The sequence below is a fragment of the Amblyomma mixtum genome, chromosome 1 (assembly GCF_055824585.1).
Source record: "Amblyomma mixtum isolate Tamu chromosome 1, ASM5582458v1, whole genome shotgun sequence".
NCBI lineage: Eukaryota > Metazoa > Arthropoda > Arachnida > Ixodida > Ixodidae > Amblyomma > Amblyomma mixtum.
The window spans coordinates 198,697,738-198,718,286 of NC_143012.1; the positions used below are offsets into that span (position 1 = coordinate 198,697,738).

Sequence of the window (20,549 nt, forward strand, 5' to 3'; positions counted from 1 at the left end):
GTCAGTCACGTAACAGAAACCGAAGGCGAACCTGCTCAAAATATCAGCATCGATTGTTTTTTTTCAGGCATTTTATGTTAAAATGCGACTTTTTTGGATATATTTTTCTCTAACGATGGATTCTTCTAAGCGACAAGTGTTCAACTGTGTTCTGTGCTTACACGTTTTCTCTGCATTTACTCTGAAAGAACTTCGAGAGGCCTTGCGAAAAAAGAATAGGATAGAAAAATTGCTCTTTTTCCAAAAAGCAGCAATTTTAGGCCCTTCGTACAATCATGTGTTAACTTAATTAAAATGCAGCTTACTGTACTGCGCGACACTGTTTCACAGTTGCACGCATAGTGTGCGTTCTGCGCCCCATTGGGCAGCCCTGAAACGATTAGATAAAGACGCGGTGAGACCATGCTTTTAGCTTATGACTTATGAAACATTTTCGAATTGTCCAACTGCAGTTCCAGAGCAGCAGGGAAAGATACGGCAATCCAAAAACTAAATACATTCCACCTATACTTGCAAAAGATAACGGTGTTATAGTTAGCAGGGAACGGTAACCTGACGAGCTTAGCTTTGTGCTGAAATCTGTAACTCACCGGCACGGCAAGGGAGTGCTGTTGTAAGTTACTGCACGCCAAAAAAGTACTATTTCCGGGGTTTCCAGACCATATCTTTTAATTTCTTTTTGTTTATTGCTTCCGTAGTTTGTTCTTTTCTAGTTAAAGCATCCTCAAAAGACCGAAAGAGATTGTGAATAAACAGCTAACTAAAGCAGCTAGCCACACATAAAAATCCGCGGATTAGGCGAAGTTATCGTGGCCACCGTCCTTAAAATGCCTCACTTATTGAGCCCCTTATCACCCACTCGAAAAATTGGTATGCTTCATCGTTAATGACACATGATTACTGGCATCTGAAGCGGCAAAATTTTTTGAAGGATCCATGGGCTCTATTGTTGCAGCCGCCACAAGCAAACCATTTTTCAACGCTTTCGACTTCCGTGCGTTCCACGACGTGTTTCTCTGTGCAGCCATTTGCCCGATTTACACACTGGGCTTCTTTATATGCAATACCTGTTCTTGCTCACAGGCCCCTTAAACGATGGAAAAAGTTTTTATACAGCATATAAACATTCATAGCTTCGGCGAACATTTTAATATCTGTTTTTACTTTTTTTACCTAGTGCAGCAAGCAGGCACGCGTAAATTGCGTTTCTGTTTGGTCTTGTGGACACGGGAAGTGGTCTCCTGTGGCAGTAACCTACCGCTACGCCGGCCGTCCGATCCTGTTGGCGGCGATCTTGGGACGTCTCCAATAAGGGTCCTTCGCCAGGCCGTCGCTCCGCTATTCATGTAATCACCGAGTTTCCATCCGCACGAGCCTTTGGAGAAGTCGCACTGGCCGCAGTCTCGTTCATCGGCTCCGTTGCTGCAGTCGGGCACGAAGTTGCACACCTTCTCCATGGGCACAGTCTGCTTGTTGCCGCAGTCGAACATCCCCGTGTATTGGTCTACGCCAGTAGGGTAGATAACAATGTGTATCAGAGTCGGTTTTCTGCGAAATATTGTTCGGAAAGTATGGCACTGCTTCAAGAACAAAGAAAAGTGACGTATTATTCGCGCAGCTTTAACGCTCCATAGGCTGCATATATAAATATAAAAGCAAACTGCTCGAATATTCTGAGTTGGCAATCCCAATTTTTCGCTCAATACATCTGTGTCTAAAACACTTAAGATCATAATAATTAAAACATGAAAAACTTCGGAAAACAACAATACCTCGTATACCACCCGGAGGCGGTGTATAGCAGCAGGTTGCGCACATAGCACATACGTAGTCAGAACTCTTCTCCGCAGGCAGGACAACAGAGCTAGCTACTGTACGCCATGGTACTATTTCTAATATGTTAATATGACAGAGAACAAGCCTGGCATATTTTTTAGAAACATGCAGGTGTAGGAATCGATGGATCTTTTTTCACGCAGAGCAGCCCACTTTCCCGTAGATATAGTTGTGTTATTATAGTCGCTGTTGGTCTGGTTTTTCACCCGCACTGATTGTGATGTGCAGGCGATAGTCCCCGCCGTGGCCCGAAACCCAATTACGCGTTGTGACACAGAAGTAAGATGTTCTTTGGTGTAGGTAGGATATTTGGCGAAAATAACCAGAGAAGGTGTTTTTTTTTCTTGGCCGTGTGTTGCGGAGCACCTACGAGTGCACTTAAGATCTAACCGTAGGTAAGGTAAGGAGAACCCTCATTCCACCTACACCTTTCGGTCTTATGAGATGCCGTAAGTGTTCCGCTTTACAGGTGAGACGGAAAGCCCGTCTGTTTTTTACTTTCTGCAAAGAGGGCACATTTATTTTACGCTAGGAATATCTTCCCCTTCCGCTCTCCATTAGGCCGGGCTTCACACCGAGCGTGACCTCCGTCAGCCTCACCTCTGACCTTTGCGTATAAATCGGCCGCCATGAACCAAGTTTTCGGGCTCTGTCTTTTGGGGTCGCGTAATTTCCTCTTTTAGCCAACGTTTGCCCCTTAATGCTCTCTGCGAGGAAAGTAAGGACAGGCGCCACTTCCACCAACCGGCGTAGTACTTGTAGTTTCTCAACATAAAACTAAAAATATAATCAAAACGGGAGTAAAAGATGGGTGCCACCCGCAGCAACTGTTAGTACATACAAATCATCGCATGTCAGCTGCGCCAATGGTGCGCCAGCGCCCTAGCACTGATGCCGAGACAAAGCAGTGCGAACTTATTAACTTGCTTTTAAGTCAGACACGCCCACTCACACGTGTTGCCAGCATGCGGTCTCGCTACCATCTTCAAGAGCTTCGACCCCAAACGAGCTCAAAGTGAGGAGCATCCTGGGAAACATAGCTACCGCGCGACTCTTAGGCCATTGACCATGACCTCAGAGGATGCGCCATGGCATGCGACGCACGCCTATGGTCCACGTTACCGGATCCCTCCAGGCACACCTCGCTGCCATAAAGTGATTATGTGACTAAGAACCGCGCACACAGGGAACGCTGAAGAATTTTATTTGCTGTTAGTTACGAGCAGACCGAGGAGAACCCGCCGACAAGATTTCGGGAATTATTAAACACACATTTGCTTTATATACGAGCGCTGTAGTCTGTGAGAAACTTCTTGTTTAAGAATAGTTCAGACTAATTGAATTTAGAATGAATGAATGAATGAATGAATGAATGAATGAATGAATGAATGAATGAATGAATGAATGAATGAATGAATGAATGAATGAATGAATGTTTATGTTGACAGAAATACAAAGAAAGTGTGTCGAGGAGGCTGACAAAAAGGCAACCAATACATGACGAAGTGTCAGTCCCGTTTCTGAATACACAAAACACTCAAGCAACACAGGGTAAGCATACTACATAAAGTATATACATACACTTAAAATGGAAGGTACATGCAATAAATAACAGAAACAGTGAAAGCATGTCGCACTTTCGAGGTAAACACTCATATCTCAATCGATAACCAGTACAACACGCACCGACTTCGCACAGTACATTGGCGCTTTAACGTTTCGTTTCCGCAGAAAGGCGGCCTCCGCGCCCTGCTTCGCTCTTGTGGCCTCGCATTATGAGAGTAAGATCTCACAGCCGCTGATTCAGCGCACGGTGTCACAAAAAGTGTGGTCTCAATGGGTGAAGCTCCTGAAAATCCCGGAGCTAGCCATTAAAGAGCAAGACGGCTACAAACGTTTCCTTCAGTTGTAAGAAAGTATACAAAGTATTGCGCAGAGACAGATCAGACAAGGTGCAAGGGCGTCCACCTTTGTAACTACACCGGCATGCATCGAACCTTCTCCAAGCGAAACTTACTCATTTCTTCGCAAGACAAATCGCTGATCTGGATGTCGTCGATAGCCACGAAACCATTCCTGTCACTTCCAGACAGCGCTGTGATAGGACTGAGCTGCACATGTATGGGTTAAGAAAAGGGACGCTGTTAGATCAACAAAAAAATCTGCTTTCAGTCAGCATGGATAATCTACACGTTTTGCAAAACTTCAAATATTTTATAAGGGAGCAATACAAAAAAATATCGAGAGAAATGGATGAGTGTTTTTGGTTACAACACGCTATGCAAACAGGGATGCCGTACAGCGCCCAGAAGCTTCTCTGTAAAACAATGTCTTTAAACTCTGATATTCCTTAAGTGCCAGGTAAAGCTACATAGGCTGTCCTTCTATCACCCTGTGCAAGCGCAGCTAAGTGCCAGGTCAACATGGAGGGCCGCGAGTGGACCACAGGACCGCACAGGACCGCGCCGGACATAATCTTCTTCGACTAGAATCAGCGGAAAACACGGGGGCGCGCGCAAGTGAGCCACGCAGAGTGCTTTCATATCAAATGTTAACAGAACAACCACATGCCGATGAGATGGGAACTAACCGGTTCTCATCCCATATATATATATATATATATATATATATATATATATATATATATATGGGCGTGTTCAGATAAGAACGGTAATCGAGGTCCCATGACCATTTTTTGTTTTCAATGAAATTTTTATATATGATGGGCAAATGTGTCCACACAAAGGAATGAACCTTAGTTTTGCAAGAAGCTTCGTAGTTTTCTCGGAAAAAAATCGCACGTCACAAGAGGTGGAGAATGTCGTTTTTGGCACTTCGCAAAGTTGCAAGTTTGAAGCCTCATTCCATGCACAAAAAATTTTTTCCGCGCATAATTATTTTTTCAGAACCTCTTTACAACTTGTACAATGCGAGAAAGTAAAAATTGTTTGCTTGCTCTTTCAACCTTCCGAGTAAAAAAATTGCAAACTTCGCTTCTGGAGCTATGCGGTGCAAAAAAGGCACTTTTCAGGGCAGCCTTAGGGCAAGATGCCTAAAGATCTTCCCACTGAATATTTTTCTCAGTATTTTTCAGCTGTTTTTACTCACCTCAGGTAAGTTCTGTTGCTCTAGACTTGGCAGATAGTTTTCAGTGCGGTCTCAAAATTGGCCGAAGTTCAAAAACGCCAAAAAAGTGACAACTTTGACTTGGGTTTAAAAAAAAACATCATCATCGAATTTTCTTAGAATTTGCCTGAATAATCCTCAATACATGATAATTTTAAGGCACTAGAAAAGTGTTGCATTATATTGTTTTAAAATACAAAAATAAACACAAAACTGAGTTCATGTTTTTGTTATATAGAATTGCTTATTACTGCCTCTTAGATATAGTAGCTGCCAGAAATTTGATTTAACACTCATTGAACGTGGTTACATTTTATTTACCCCAATATCCGAGCCATTCTCAATGCTTACAGAGCTTCTATTCGCTTATTAGCGACGCTCTTAATGCGTGAAAATGAGAATAAATTAACTATTTTGCCTGATGTCGTAAGAATTGGCTGGTGGCGGTCAAACGTTGTTTGTATTTTCTAATTAATTTTTCGTACGGTCTATTGGTATATATAATCAATTCATGAAAGTAATTAGATCATTTCTCGGTTCTTAGAAAAATTTTTGTATATAAAAGTTAATATTAATGCGTTTCTGAAGTCGGCGTTTTCGAACCTGCGTCTATTTACCTCTGTGTTCAATGGTTCTACAAGGCACTGTCAGGAGGAGACAAAACGTCGTCTCCTGAGGAGAACGATTTATCTGCGACGTTTTTAATCAAGGGGAGTTTTAATCGGGAGGCAATTTAAAAATGGGATGCCGCTTCATGTGCACATTGCAATTCAGAAAATTGTTACAAGAAATAAACGGCGGCAGTTGATTTCGGTTTTGCGCACAGTATAATATTGTCCAGCACGAAGCACTAACCAGATCACAGCGTCTTCCATTCCGAAGCAGCGGTGGAGGCCACGTAGGATGCACTGCCTTCAGTTGACTGAAACAACTTCCACAGGTGGAGCGTCTGAACTCCAGGCACTTTCTTTGCCAGTTTCCATTGTTCCTTCTTCACTTCGGGAAAGTCTGCAAGCTCCCTCTGTGGCAGCTCCAGAATGGTGATGTTCTTTAGTGTTCTTGAATTGCGTCTACGAAGACTCCGGCTCTGTGTATGGCCTCACTTGCAGGCTTCCGCAAGTTGTGGTTTGATGCTCAATGTTTCACTAGCCCACCAACGCGTCGCAAGCATTTTTGCAGTGTCCAGAGGCCGAAAACATCAATATCGTCCGTTGACATTCACTGCGCTGCACCTCATGAAACTAGTATTTATTCCTGAAGTGAGCGGGAGCCCCGTCGCTCAAATATATTATCTTGGTGTAGATTGGCGCGTTTTCTTCGAGATGTGCTTTGACTCTCGACAGAGCCAAGCATGCATGAGCGGAATCATGAGACATATTGTCGAAATTAACGGCGTAGTTAAGAGTCGATTTTCTTGACATGACAACGCAGGTAAACACGGTTACCTGCTTTTTCTGCCAATGGTACGCTTGTACTGAGTCTGAAAGCACTACTGTTCATTTTTTTGGCGAAATCAAAATCTCTTGCAGCCGTGTGTTTTTTCATGTATTGCTCTTGCTTGCACAGATATAATACAGTTGTAGTGAATGCATTTCATGGCCACTCTTAGAAATTCTCTCTTAAACGATGAAGCGGTCAGAGTTTCTTTAACTAGCTCACCGTATTCCCATGTAGCAATCAGCACCTCATCCTCGATGCTCATTTAAAAATTTTCCGAAATGAAAATGCCATCATGTGGATAATGGCACAATTCCAGAGGAAACATGACGCAGCATACCACCATTGAGCATCAAACCACAACTTGCGGAAGCCTGCAAGTGAGGCCATACACAGAGCTGGAGTCTTCGTAGACGCAATTCAAGAACACTAAAGAACATCACCATTCTGGAGCTGCCACAGAGGGAGCTTGCAGACTTTCCCGAAGTGAAGAAGGAACAATGGAAACTGGCAAAGAAAGTGCCTGGAGTTCAGACGCTCCACCTGTGGAAGTTGTTTCAGTCAACTGAAGGCAGTGCATCCTACGTGGCCTCCACCGCTGCTTCGGAATGGAAGACGCTGTGATCTGGTTAGTGCTTCGTGCTGGACAATATTATACTGTGCGCAAAACCGAAATCAACTGCCGCCGTTTATTTCTTGTTACAATTTTCTGAATTGCAATGTGCACATGAAGCGGCATCCCATTTTTAAATTGCCTCCCGATTAAAACTCCCCTTGATTAAAAACGTCGCAGATAAATCGTTCTCCTCAGGAGACGACGTTTTGTCTCCTCCTGACAGTGCCTTGTAGAACCATTGAACACAGAGGTAAATAGACGCAGGTTCGAAAACGCCGACTTCAGAAACGCATTAATATTAACTTTTATATACAAAAATTTTTCTAAGAACCGAGAAATGATCTAATATCTTTCATGAATTGATTATATATACCAATAGACCGTACGAAGAATTAATTAGAAAATACAAACAACGTTTGACCGCCACCAGTCAATTCTTACATCAGGCAAAATAGTGAATTTATTCTCATTTTCACGCATTAAGAGCGCCGCTAATAAGCGAATAGAAGCTCTGTAAGCATTGAGAATGGTTCGGATATTGGGGTAAATAAAATGTAACCACGTTCAATGAGTGCTAAATCAAATTTCTGGCAGCTACTATTTCTAAGAGGCAGTAATAAGCAATTCTATATAACAAAAACATGAACTCAGTTTTGTGTTTATTTTTGTATTTTAAAACAATATAATGCAACACTTTTCTAGTGCCTTAAAATTATCATGTATTGAGGATTATTCAGGCAAATTTTAAGAAAATTCGATGATGATGTTTTTTTTTAAACCCAAGTCAAAGTTGTCACTTTTTTGGCGTTTTTGAACTTCGGCCAATTTTGAGACCGCACTGAAAACTATCTGCCAAGTCTAGAGCAACAGAACTTGCCTGAGGTGAGTAAAAACAGCTGAAAAATACTGAGAAAAATATTCAGTGGGAAGATCTTTAGGCATCTTGCCCTAAGGCTGCCCTGAAAAGTGCCTTTTTTGCACCGCATAGCTCCAGAAGCGAAGTTTGCAATTTTTTTACTCGGAAGGTTGAAAGAGCAAGCAAACAATTCTTACTTTCTCGCATTGTACAAGTTGTAAAGAGGTTCTGAAAAAATAATGATGCGCGGAAAAATTTTTTTGTGCATGGAATGAGGCTTCAAACTTGCAACTTTGCGAAGTGCCAAAAACGACATTCTCCACCTCTTGTGACGTGCGATTTTTTTCCGAGAAAACTACGAAGCTTCGTGCAAAACTAAGGTTCATTCCTTTGTGTGGACACATTTGCCCATCATATATAAAAATTTCATTGAAAACAAAAAATGGTCATGGGACCTCGATTACCGTTTTTATCTGAACACGCCCATATATATATATATATATATATATATATATATATTGCCGCTACGTGGTCCCAGGTAGCACCAAAAGCCAAGGAGGTGAAGGTTGGCACACGCGCCGTGAGAGCTTTTCTGGGAACGCTGCCGGTGAACCATGTCTCGATCCTTGGTTGCGCGAACTATTTTTTTTTGGAGGTGCTGGATGCTTTCCTATCCTGAGTCACACACCTCTGCTCACACCGCGGACCTTGGGTCTCTCCCGGTCGACACACCAGTTCACTGAGTCAGTCGCCGAAACCTAGGACTCCCCCTCAGCATGGGCCAATGCACTCTACCTTGGCGCCTGCCCCTCGACCAACCATGCAAGGTGCTAGTTATCACACCCTCCGGAACCCACGAGTACTGAAGACCTTCCATGGCACTCAAATTGATGATGCGCCTCGTTCAATCCTTGGGACGATGACGCGAAGCTACGGAACGTCTTCTTAAGCCTGGAAGACGACGCTCGTATGTGGTACGAAAATCGTGAAGACGTTTTGACATCATGGCGTGAGATCCGCCGTCGAATGCTCGAGACATACACCAGCGCCGATCGTAGGGAACGAGTTGAGCAAGTTCAGCAGACCAAAATACAGATGCCCAACAAGATGGTCACCATGTATGCCGAAGACAAGGCGTGGCTTCTCCGGCGAGCTGGCCCAGCTATGTCGGAAGCCAAAAAGCTACGCCACTCAATGCGCGGAGTTGAAAAAAAAGCTTTTCGCTGACCTCAAGCCCCCCCCCTCCGCCTTCTGTACTGTGGCCGAGTTTTAGACGGAGGCGGTTACAATGAATCAGGTCCTTCAGCAGCGTTCCACCGCATAGGACAGGCCAATACTTGCGGCTTCAGCCACAGAGTCCTTCCCGGCATTCGGACACAACCCTGACCTCATCCGGAACATGGTCCGCTCCATTGTATGTGAAGAGCTGTAGAAGATTTGCGGTGCGTCGCAACCAACGGAACACCCTCTTCCTAGCGTCATCCGCGAGGAGGTGCAGCAAGTGATCAGACCTCCGCTGCTGGGTGACAAACCTCAGCCCTATCGGAATGACTTCCACCACCCGACACACGCTGACGCTCCGTGACACCCTGCCCCAGCTCCTCAGTCATTGGTTCCTGACCATCACGTCCCACTAGCTTCCATGCGGCAGGAGCGGTACTTGCCGATTGATCAACCACCTCTGCCTAAGGCGGATGTCTGACGTGGCCCGGACCGAATGCGTATGTGCTTCCACTGTGGAGAGCCCGGTCATCTCGTCCACCAGTACCCATATCATGAGCTTGGCCCGCAGGCCTTCCCCGCCAACACGCCCACACCTCCATGATGAACGACACCGCGAGACTGGAGTGCACGTGGCCCTGTAGCGTCTGCCATCTAGCTGTAAACTGTTCTCATCTTTGCGCTGCTTTAAAAGTCGATAAAGTTATGCAGTTTAGTACGGTTGCAGTAAAGAGCTCAGTGGCGCCAAGAAACGAAGAAAATTTCAATTATACTGCAAAAATAAGTAACTAATATCTTTCAGTTACCGACATATGTGTGAAATATGACAGAGTACAAAGGAGATGAGCCTTGTTGGTGACATACCAAGTTCCGCGGGTAATTAAACTTTCGGTACCTCCAGGTACCCTTTGTCTCGTCCACTGATTTGCTCTTCAGGAAAAGCCGGACGCCATCCATCAGGCGGGGCAGGTAGTACCACAGTGAAACACACTTATATCTGAAGGGCTCGCGCAGCACTATAGACGACTGGTTTCCTACAGCTCCAGGACTTTTGTAAAGCAGGTAGTAACCTGAGAAAAGGAAAACAAAAGAATATTTCCATTCAGTTTAAATGCATTCCGTTTATTCATGCTTCAATAAAAAAAGAGGACCATAAATTTGGCGCCGCGGGGTGCTGGAAAAAAGAGCATTGGCTGGCAATGGCCAGCAACCCCATTCACAGGGCAACAGCAGGAAACAGTCTAGAAGAGTGCGGTGAGGGGCTAGTTGGTAGGACATTATGAGAACAAAAAGTAACTGCGCAAAAGGACGCTACAAAAGAAAGAGAACCACACGGGACAAACGCAGGCTGACAACTGATTTATTTCACCAACTCCTCCTTCCTTCAGCAGCAAAGCGCATGCGCACCAACCCCCAAAAACAAAAACAAAAGCCACGCTCATCTCGTGGAATCAAGGAACTCGAACTCTTTGCAGTACAGGTGTACTGAAGCATCGCTAACACACTTGTCAGGCCCTAATCTCGCGATTTCCAAGGCCTCGATAATTTCCCGTTCTTTCTTATGCCTCGAGCGTCCGATAATCTTAGTCCTATCTGCGTTTGTCCCGTGTGGTTCTCTTTCTCTTGTCCCGTCCTTTTGCGCAGTTACATTTTGTTCTCATAACAGGCAACAGTGCAAGGGAAAAAGAACTTCTATATCCAAGCCTAATTAGTCCAAGAAAAACGTGTAAGGTAAAATAAATTTGCAAGGACAAATCGTCAGTGATTATGAAGTTAACAATTTAAAGGAGTAAACAGACATTGACTTGAACATTCATCAGCTAGACACGTTAACGGTGGAGGAAGAACTTGTGTAATTAAGCATGCCAGCATTAGTGCCAATTAGAGGAATTAACCATACATGTTCCCTTCGCGGATATTGTTTTTTATGTATAGTTTTGTATGAGACCTACCTGAAGTCCTTAAAGTTTCTTCAATTTTTGTGGATATCTTTCCGCGTACTTTACATAGAGCGGCTGTGTATCGATATTCTTTTAAACACATGGAGCTTTATAACTTAAATATTTGCGCTCACCCGTCGCGCTAATCGCATGCCATTACTTGTGTATTTTTTGTTTCGAACAACTTCACCATGGGTAAAAAATTGCAGAAACATGCCTGACAGCTGAGTCTACTTAGAAACTGTACATGCTTAAATGTAAAAGAAAAAAAAAGCATTTAACAGATACTGGACTGCATTTTGCTCCAGGAAAATATGTGGGTCCTGCTTTCGGACATGTGTATATGCTGTTCTATAACTGCCAAAACAAGCGATAGAAGGTTTGTTTCCGTCTTTCTTTGGCAATCCAATGCACACGAAACACGTCTCGGTCAAGTCAGACTCACCGTCTTCAGCCTGATTCGTGTGGTCTCGGGGTAGTTCAGGGAAAGATCCAGCTCTCTCTACCTCGAATCTTGACTCGTCACCTGCTCAGACACAGAGGAGGAATGCATAGTTAATTAATATTGAAGTGACATAAATTGCGCTTCGCCTGAAGCCTAGGATAGCACAAAATAGTTTCGAGCCAAAAAAACTTCTCCTAATAGTCTCAAATCAATTTGTTTCGTGAAATAATGTGTTTCCAAAAACACGTTCTTCTCTGTAGCGCGTAATGCAGAACAAACCGAGTGCCTCGAACAATCTGTTTTAAATCCCTAACATAAGCACGCAGGAAACCCCACGAACACGAAATACCATGACACGCTAATGTGACATGTTGCCATGCTCCACAGTCATAATCAAAATGGCCAACTGACACAATGAATAGGTTCTTGTGACTGTGAAATTCCCCACCCCGGTGGCGCACAAGAAACCCAAAAGCCTGTACAATATATATTTATAAGAGAATGTTTTTTAACCGGAATTCAGTGGCAGCAAAACAGAAATAGGGACTCCGTCGTTCTGTTTGAGGTGGAGGGCACAGCTACCGTATTAACGGCTTATGTTCACGCGAAGTTTGGGTAACACAACTCTCTATCGTGACTGAAAGATATGGATTATTGGTCTCTCTGTTGCGACCGTCACATAAAACGGAATTTTGAGCGAAAACTTTTACGCAGTGCCAACAGCCAGCCCGTCGGCGAAACATTTAGCTAGGTCACTGCTTAACTTGAGTCACAGGTTTTCTGCGGCGAATGTACGCGAACGAGGGAAGGAAGCGATTTCGAGCCGTGTTTTCCGCCTGAAAAGCATCAACTGAAACATTGATACGTTGTGCAGGTAGTGGTACTACTGCGTCTAGGTGATATGTCGATAAAACTTTCGGTACCTCAAAGAGTCATAATCTTTATGCCACTTCGCACACACTTGCTTACACGACGCTCGTACGGCCAAATCTCATCCTCAATCTGGCGTTCATGTTGAGCAAATCTTGCTAATGCTTTCGATAGAGATGAATAACAGACCTATTAGACTCATGCAGTGCTTGCAGTCGATCGCTATAATCAGAATATGGCCTGTATAATATTTCATTCTAGTGCTTCGCTGGCAGTCTTTGTTTTATCGAAACAGTGATGTTTTCGGACTTCATAAAGAATCGCTCATTTGCTCATCGGCTTCATGCCGATCCGCACTTACCCGAAGACCCTCTTGAAGATTCACGCTCAAATATCCGCATCATCCCCTTTTCAACGCCATTGTCTCCTAGAGCAGCATGGGACTGCGGCGACCTTATTACCACATTGTATTCATTAGCCATCATTTTGCAATCATCCGCGAAATTTTGCCACTAATGGGACGTAAAAATTATCTTGTTTATCGCTCTCTATGGTTTGAAAACTGGATGCAAACAAACTACGAGTATCTCTTCGCGCATTACCTCATTCGAGGGTGCTGGTTTGCACTCTTTAGTTTAACGCCACACAGCCTTGAATTCCACCTCAAACCACCAACCGGAGAGGCTTATGCGCAGAGGCAAGAACCGTATAACAAATTCACCAGTACTCTTCTAGTTAATCTGAGCAAGTGAGCTTAGATCTTCGCTGCATATACCACCTACCAGTCTAGTTCAAGACTGGCAGAAATGTTGCATTGCTTTATAATTTTCTCAACGCACACAGGGTCCGCCGATCTGGGAGTGTGAAGTTGGCTTTGACTGAGCGAACACTTGTAATTTGTGTGCAGTGTAGTAATGGCCGTCGTATAAAGAAAGGCTTTCAGGTAAATAGGATGTTTCTTGCAATAGAATCGAAGACGCACATGAATATATAATTTTCACAAAGAAGTAACCGTGCATAAATGGCAAAAATCTTGCCTGGGTTTGTGACACGCCATGGCAGACACTCATCTTCAAACGTGCAGAAATCTGTCGAAGAAAGCAAAAAATCGAACCGTAAATGGAGTTATTGATAGGAAATCAATGGCCTTCATGATACAGGAAAAAAGTAAAAAGTACAAGTAATCGAAGAAATTAGTGGCAGCCGCAGCTGAATTTCTTGATGATTCACTAGTGTGTAAATAACGACTGTAATAAAGATGGAAACATGCGCTCTTCACCATAATTTATTTTGGCTTGGATGAACAAATACAAAATACAAAAGGAAAATGAATACGCTTGTGCGATGAGCAAAGAATCGGCATAAACTATAAGATCTCCTTCATTTCCATCCCTTCTCCTCTGACGAATAATCATCAGTGTTAAACCACAATAATCGACAAACACACTGCACATGCAAAAATGGAAAATATCGCGCTAATTTACGTGTGCACTTAATACTAAACAAGCGTTAAGCTTCGAGCAGTATTAAAAGCTGTGCCTCATATTCAAGCAGGTTGGGAAGTATTCGTCCTGCAAAGTACGTCTGATTTATTAAGAAAATCATAGCAAAGATGCAAAACTACTGTGTAATAATTGACCAAAGTTAAATGTTAAATGGGACAGTGGAATTTTATCGCAGTATTTTATTTGTGGCCTGTTACGTCTGCCAATTCGAACGCTGTCTATACGAATGGTCAGTGCACCTTAAATGGTTTTAATGGTGCTAGCTAAACTGATGCTACTGCATGAAAGCTGAAAGTGTCTTTGCAGCTGTTACTCTACACCAGTCCTCATTCTTTATCGAATCGGCATTTCCGGTTGCATCATTTTAGAGGCCATAATACCTCGACCTACGGCCAGAATACCTCGCATGCTTCTTGTTGTAAAAGGCCGTGTTTACGTATTCAGAAGATTTTGGAACGAGTTGCAAACTTCCATTAAGCTTTTTTTTTCTGTTATCAAGGAACGGCGCAGGATACTACACTGGTGTGAGTCGCCGCGCACTCCAGTCGCCTTTGTTATGTAAGGCAATCGCAAACACTTCTACCGAAGGCTGACGTCCATCTAACTCCGTCCCTTGTCTAAAATTTACCCACAGCAACTGCGTCTTAGTCCTAAACTAGTTCATTTCATCTTTGTTCTTTGAGTCTGTCGCTATTTATTTAGAAAGAACAAAAAGCTGGGCGAGTTGGTGGTTATCCATTTTTTAACAGCGCGAAAAGACGACGACGTTTACACACACAACAACACGAGCGCTGTTGGTGGTTATCCATTTTTTAACAGTGCGAAAAGACGGCGACGTTTACACATACAACAACACGAGCGCTGATTTGTTGTTGTGTGCGCTCGTGTTGTTGTGTGTGTAAACGTCGTCGTCTTTTCGCGCTGTTAAAAAATCACTGTTTAGTTCTCAACATTTTTTATTTATTTGTACCTCAAAGGCCCCATTGAAGGGGTATTACATATACGCCGGCAGAAGACACCCCCTGGGGCCGTATTCTTTAAGCTGCAATTTTAAGATGCCCATTGTGCGCTCGCCTGGTCCTCCGTCATCAGATTTACCCAGATTACCCATATATATATATATATATATATATATATATATATAGTGTAATGTGGGGACTCGCACAGGTAGTGTGGACGGCCACAGTCCTTGTCCCAGCAGTGCTTCTCAGCAGGCCGGCGTTCGCAAGCGCGCACCCGAGCTTCGTCAGCTTCGTCTTCTATCTTCGTCTCCTGCGTCGGCGCTAGCCGCTGGGGCAGCAAACCCCAACTCTCTTTCTTACAATATATATATATATATATATATACGCTTGAACGACGAGAGCATATGTGAGTGTACAAAGTCTATTGTGAGACATTCCACCAGCTAAAAAGACACGGATGAAGGTATACGAGACAGGACGAAGGCCGAAGCACCTCATCTCGTCTACCTTCGTCCGTGTCTTTTTAGCCCGCTGGAATGTCTCACAATAGTACTAGCAACCAACTAGCCCAACTTTCTACGCTTAATGACAAAAGACAGAGTACCATACGGGCCGAAATCGACACTTTAGATTTAACAGGTTATAGAATACGGCCCTCGTTTTACTTTAGGGATGTGCGAGTACTGAAAAATTTAAACTTTGAATTCAAAATGAACAAATATCACACATTTCTTATTCGTATTCGATAAAAAAGCTGTCGTTTCAAATTTATTAAGCATTCGAAAGCTTTCGCAAATACCAGTATTTGAGATAAACCGAATAACTTTGAGTGTATTAGCTTTTTTGTTCGTGCCATGAGTGACGAGGTTCGCTCGCGGCAGTGATCCAGTACCACGGCGCTCGGCGCAGTGTTCTGTTTGCATGACTCATCTACTTTATATGTTAAATTGCAGCGGACAGAACTGTATGAGATTTGAGCAATAATTTGTTTAAAAATACTTATTCCCCGCTGCGTCACGGCCTTTTGTGATAGTCACTGGGCGGTCATTCTGTGCTCGCAAAGAATGCGCTTCAACCTCTCACCTTACTCACTCACATGATGCCTGTAGATATAAGGCTCCATTCTTCAAACAATCACATGTTTCAGGTGGTAAAGATAAAAATCATATTTTTGATGCATGCATCTGTGTTTAATAATTCGGTGTTAGAAGCCACCTACTCGTTTTCGATTCATAATAGAAAATAAAAGATATTCCCACACCCCCTACATATCGTTAAAAGCTTCCTAAAGAACGCAGTGAGGAATGTAAAGCCAAACGTTATGAAAATCACTTTAAAAACACTTCATTTATATCATCTTACCGTAGGGCGGGCATTCGCCATCGGTGAATTCTACATCGTCAAGCATGACTCCAGAGTCCTCCATCACCCTCGAGGCGGCCACCACTTCGAACACGAGCTGGAAAAAACAGACGCAGTAGTCGTGCTGAGCTAAGAAATATGATAAGCCGATTAGATCAATGCTCTATTCTTTAGGAAACGCACTTTAATTCGGCGTTTCAGGTTACAAGTAAAAATTGTATAGAGGTTAAAAACTTGTGGCAGTTCGCGCAGCACATATTTACCGGGATACCAAAGCTCTCCCCGCTTATGCAATGCTTCTAGGTTCAATTAGTGCAGAAGAGTCAAATAAGAACAGTGATTAATTGACTACGGGTGTGCCGTGAAAAAAATTAGGTTTTCAGCGATCTCTGCGCGTGCGAGGTGTGCCGAAACCGACGCAAAAACCTGCCGGCACTGTTGTGACCATCCCTATACGTGCTGCACGCCACCTTTTTTTTTGTTCTCGTTCGGGTCTAGCGCAGACCCATCATCACGTAAGAATGTGTACGTCTTGCCTGCAATCAGGCGACCACGTCATGCATGCATGCGAGTCTCGCGCATCGGGCGTTGTTTGTTACCGTAGGGTCGAATGCGCGGTTGTTCGATGTCGCCAAACGCTTTGACGCGCCTCTGAAGATTGGTTATCAGGGAATGAAAGGCAGGGAATGGTCTCCCTTCTCGGAAGTCACCCCAACTCCATGGTGAGGGAAGAGAGGAAGGTGGAAATGGAAGAAGGAAGAGAGAAAAGGGTGCTGTAGTGGAGGGCTCAGGAATAATTTCGACCACCGGGGGATCTTTAACTCGCACTGCCATCGCACAACACACGTTCGCGTTTTGCGTTCTCCGCCATTCAAACGCGGTCGCTACGGTGGGGTTAGAACCCGGCTACTCCTGCTCACTAGCCAGGCGTGCTAACCAGTGAGCCAGAAAGCATTGCTGAGCCACGCAACCATACCTCAGCGCCTACGATTGTTTCGCGGTACAGCCAGATAGATGAACTTTCCTGGGCAGTTAACGCAAAGGGAATCTGCGATGAAAGAAAATGTTCCTACAGCTACAAAAATAAATTATCTACTTCAAGTCAACTGTTCTTATCAGTGGCTGCGGAAATCCCGAAAGCGCTCGGCTGTCAAGCTAGAATATGATATGCGTTGCAGTCAACTGTGATGCCTTGAAGCCACCATAAACATTAAACACCAAAAAAGTTTGGTATTTGTGTATTCTCTACAGCACTGCGAAGTGGGTGCATAGTACAACAGTATCAATCGGAACAGTGTAGTGCTGTTATTCGAAATTACCGCACAAGTTCTTCTAGTATTGCAAATGGCACCTAAAGAGACGTGCGCGCAAAGAGAGCTGAACATTTTGTGCTTTCTATTTATCAGTGCACAGTTTAAACAATGCAGCCAGTTTCACTAAGGTAACACCAGTTTATGGCTTGAACGAGACATCGAATGTTAGCATCAGTTGGCGGTTTTCTTCGTAATACTGTAGTTTCCGGACTATAGTCTGCACTCGGTGCATAGTCGGCAGGGACTAATTTCGGTAGCAAAAAAGTTTCTGAGATTGTTCGCAGATGTGCGAGGAAAGAAGCCCAGACTTCCTTTAGGCGGTTTAAAAGCCAGCGCACGTCTGCGCACTTTTTTCATCGGGGTCAAATTCTTCAGCCGCCGCACGATTTTACTCTCGGCTAGTGCACGCTCTAGTAGACTGAGATTAAATGCTGCCGGAAAAGCTTTTTGCCTTTTCGGAACCATCGTAGCTGCTCTTCAAGGGCTACGACGCGCTTGGCTTTGCTTCTCTCATGTTGGGGTAATTCATCAAATTTTTGCGTGTGTGCTTACAAATACATCGACTGAAAAGCAGCAGTCAGTTCCAAGTACCGCTAGGAGCATTTGCTTGCATGTCGAAGCTCACTGCAAATTGGAGATGATTTCGCAATGTCGTTTAGCACAGCAAAATGCCAGGCGCAGTCGGGTCCCGTTTTTTGTTTTTTTACTTTGGGAACCACGCTAGGTTGCTTTGGCTCTGACAAACGATCTTAAGAACTGTTTATTGTACAGCCCACACATGTGGTCTGCACCACGCGAAATTACAGCTTTTTAACGTGCACAGTCCGTGGTCTAGTGTCCAACGGCAATAATTATTTTTAAGTCTGGAATAAAGATGGAACAGAGCTTTCATGATTATGTTTGCGCAGTGACTACCAAAGCCAGTACTACCTGGGTAACATCACATTAAGATTACAAAAACCCCGAAAGCATTCGCGCCTACAAGCCTTGATGCTATACAGTACGCGTTCCATCCGTTCCTTCGTCTTGATTTTGGGGCATCGGATGGAAATATACTAAAAATTTCAACGAAGACGAGACCTTTAAAGGGAAAGGTCTTCTTAGACCGGTAGAACAGCTTGTATAGTGGTGGTCAATGGGACGAATTTGCAGCGTTCGAAAATAGAATCACTGTTTTTGGGAACGTTCACCAACGTTTGCTAATACCTTAATTTCGCGCTCGGGGCATTCTTTGTGTTTCCTTCACCAAATGACTACTTGCTGTTATTGTTAGCTGTTGCAGTGTCAAGAGAGTATGAACTGCACTTCTATCACTCGCAAATTAAGGTCTCGCTGTGTCTGCGAAACTGCACGTCCCACACGCTTTCCACGATATAAACTGCAGCCTTACATTCCATTTCCTCTTGGAAGACACGGTGACAGTTCGCACATTCCACCAGTCCTCTGTCGGAGAGGTCTTGGCTGACACCAGAGGATCCCGCATGGCTGTTTCTTTCGTGAACCTGCGAAACAAGAACGCAAGTTTGGCCGACCAGTTTGCAGTGCATGAAATTAATTAAACTCAAGAAACAAAAGAGACAAAGGAAGAAAATTGTTGCACCAAACAAACATTCACTTTTCAGAGCGCAGCAATTCAAGAAACTATTGGCCACAAAACTGATTTCATCGGACATTTGCGCAAACAGTGATTTCAAGTATAATGAATCTACGACACTGGGCTGAATTGGAAACGCCAGTTATGCCACAAATAACCAACCATGTTCGTCGTCCAGATTCATTGGGAGAAAGAAACTCATTGTGCCCCCCATACAAAAATTGTGTTCATTTCAGCAATGTTTCGAAGATCCATTTGGCAATCGCTGGAAGTCTCGTCTGCACACTAGAAGGTCTCACGAAAGTAAAACGTGTTAAGTGCGAAATCACCAACAATTTATGATATATGAGCAGCAGGCGTCGTAGATTGCGCTGCGCAGCTCTGGTGAATGGCGGGCGCCACGTGGGAACAGTAAAAAACACCAACAAAAACGAAACTTTCTTTTTCTCGGAAAATAACCGTGGCGCTGAGAACACCCCTTTCTTAGCACAAAACAACAACAAAAGAAATGTTCACGGCAGAGATGCAGCGACAAACAACGGCATCTACATCTCACCTCGTCACTCACTGTTTCCGTTTGTGGTTGAATACCAGCTTCAAAGAGTGGTTCTCGATCCGCTCTTTTCAAATTTTGCCCTTTGCCGAGCCACAAGACGTCTGACAAGAGTTTCCTCGCAGTGGGCCGCGAGTTAGCTTGCAACATAGCCCCTCTGCACTACAGCTAAATCGACTGCTCCTTATGCTGTTCTTTAATCTTCATCAGAAAAATGTAAGTAACCATCTATATGGATCTTTGATTTTACATTCTCCTGCCATCTTTAATATAAACCTTGTTAGGTTCCTACAGACATTTATTATGTGTTCCCGCCGTGGCTTTCGCCGTGGTTTGGTACATGCTCTGGTAAAGTGCCGAAGCTCCACGTATGGTACATGATAGGGCCCGTAATGTAAGGCTTCAGTATCATTTCAAACGCCCAAGGCTATTAAGGTGCAATGGCAATTCTCTGAACACGGTGATGTTTGCAATTCGCAACTGCTGATATTCGGCGTACGCGGCAGGGATTCGATCCTGCGACCTCTCCCTCAGCTGCTCAACGCCATAGTCAATGAGTCACCTGGACTCGTACACAGCTTGCCAGACGAGTCTGTGAGATCTAATTAGAGTGGCTAGCCTAATTCGAAGAAGTACTCACCTGTACACGTTTAGCTGGCTCACCGCTCCACGTCCCCTCCACCAGAAAGTGACGCATGTAGCTTCGGTGGGTGGTCGCGCAGCCATAAAGACCCTCGATATTGGGTGATGAGAGTCTACCGATGTCGTGTTCAGGTACAAGTAATGGCCTGTGGAGGAGAGAAACACATACGCGTTTTAAATTATCGCTTCTTTGCATGGCGATTATGTGGAGGCCCAGTTCGCCCAAAGTACCGTTTTTCCCTTATCATCTGGATGCGCATATTTCGTAGCA

At 44.1% G+C, this 20,549-nt stretch overlaps 1 protein-coding gene across 1 annotated transcript in view; it reads right to left on the bottom strand.

Moving 5' to 3' along the window:
- The window catches only part of LOC149370513 (MAM and LDL-receptor class A domain-containing protein 1-like), a 171,521-nt gene that overhangs the window by 69,158 nt on the left and 81,814 nt on the right, over window positions 1-20,549 (bottom strand). Inside the window, exons 28-35 of the mRNA XM_089577892.1 lie at window positions 20,277-20,424; window positions 18,880-18,991; window positions 16,177-16,273; window positions 13,385-13,435; window positions 11,478-11,558; window positions 9,957-10,162; window positions 3,854-3,947; window positions 1,259-1,504 (exon numbers count right to left, since the gene is read on the bottom strand). Coding sequence (XP_089434018.1) covers window positions 1,259-1,504; window positions 3,854-3,947; window positions 9,957-10,162; window positions 11,478-11,558; window positions 13,385-13,435; window positions 16,177-16,273; window positions 18,880-18,991; window positions 20,277-20,424 — 1,035 coding nt within the window. The remainder of the gene's footprint in view (window positions 1-1,258; window positions 1,505-3,853; window positions 3,948-9,956; window positions 10,163-11,477; window positions 11,559-13,384; window positions 13,436-16,176; window positions 16,274-18,879; window positions 18,992-20,276; window positions 20,425-20,549) is intronic.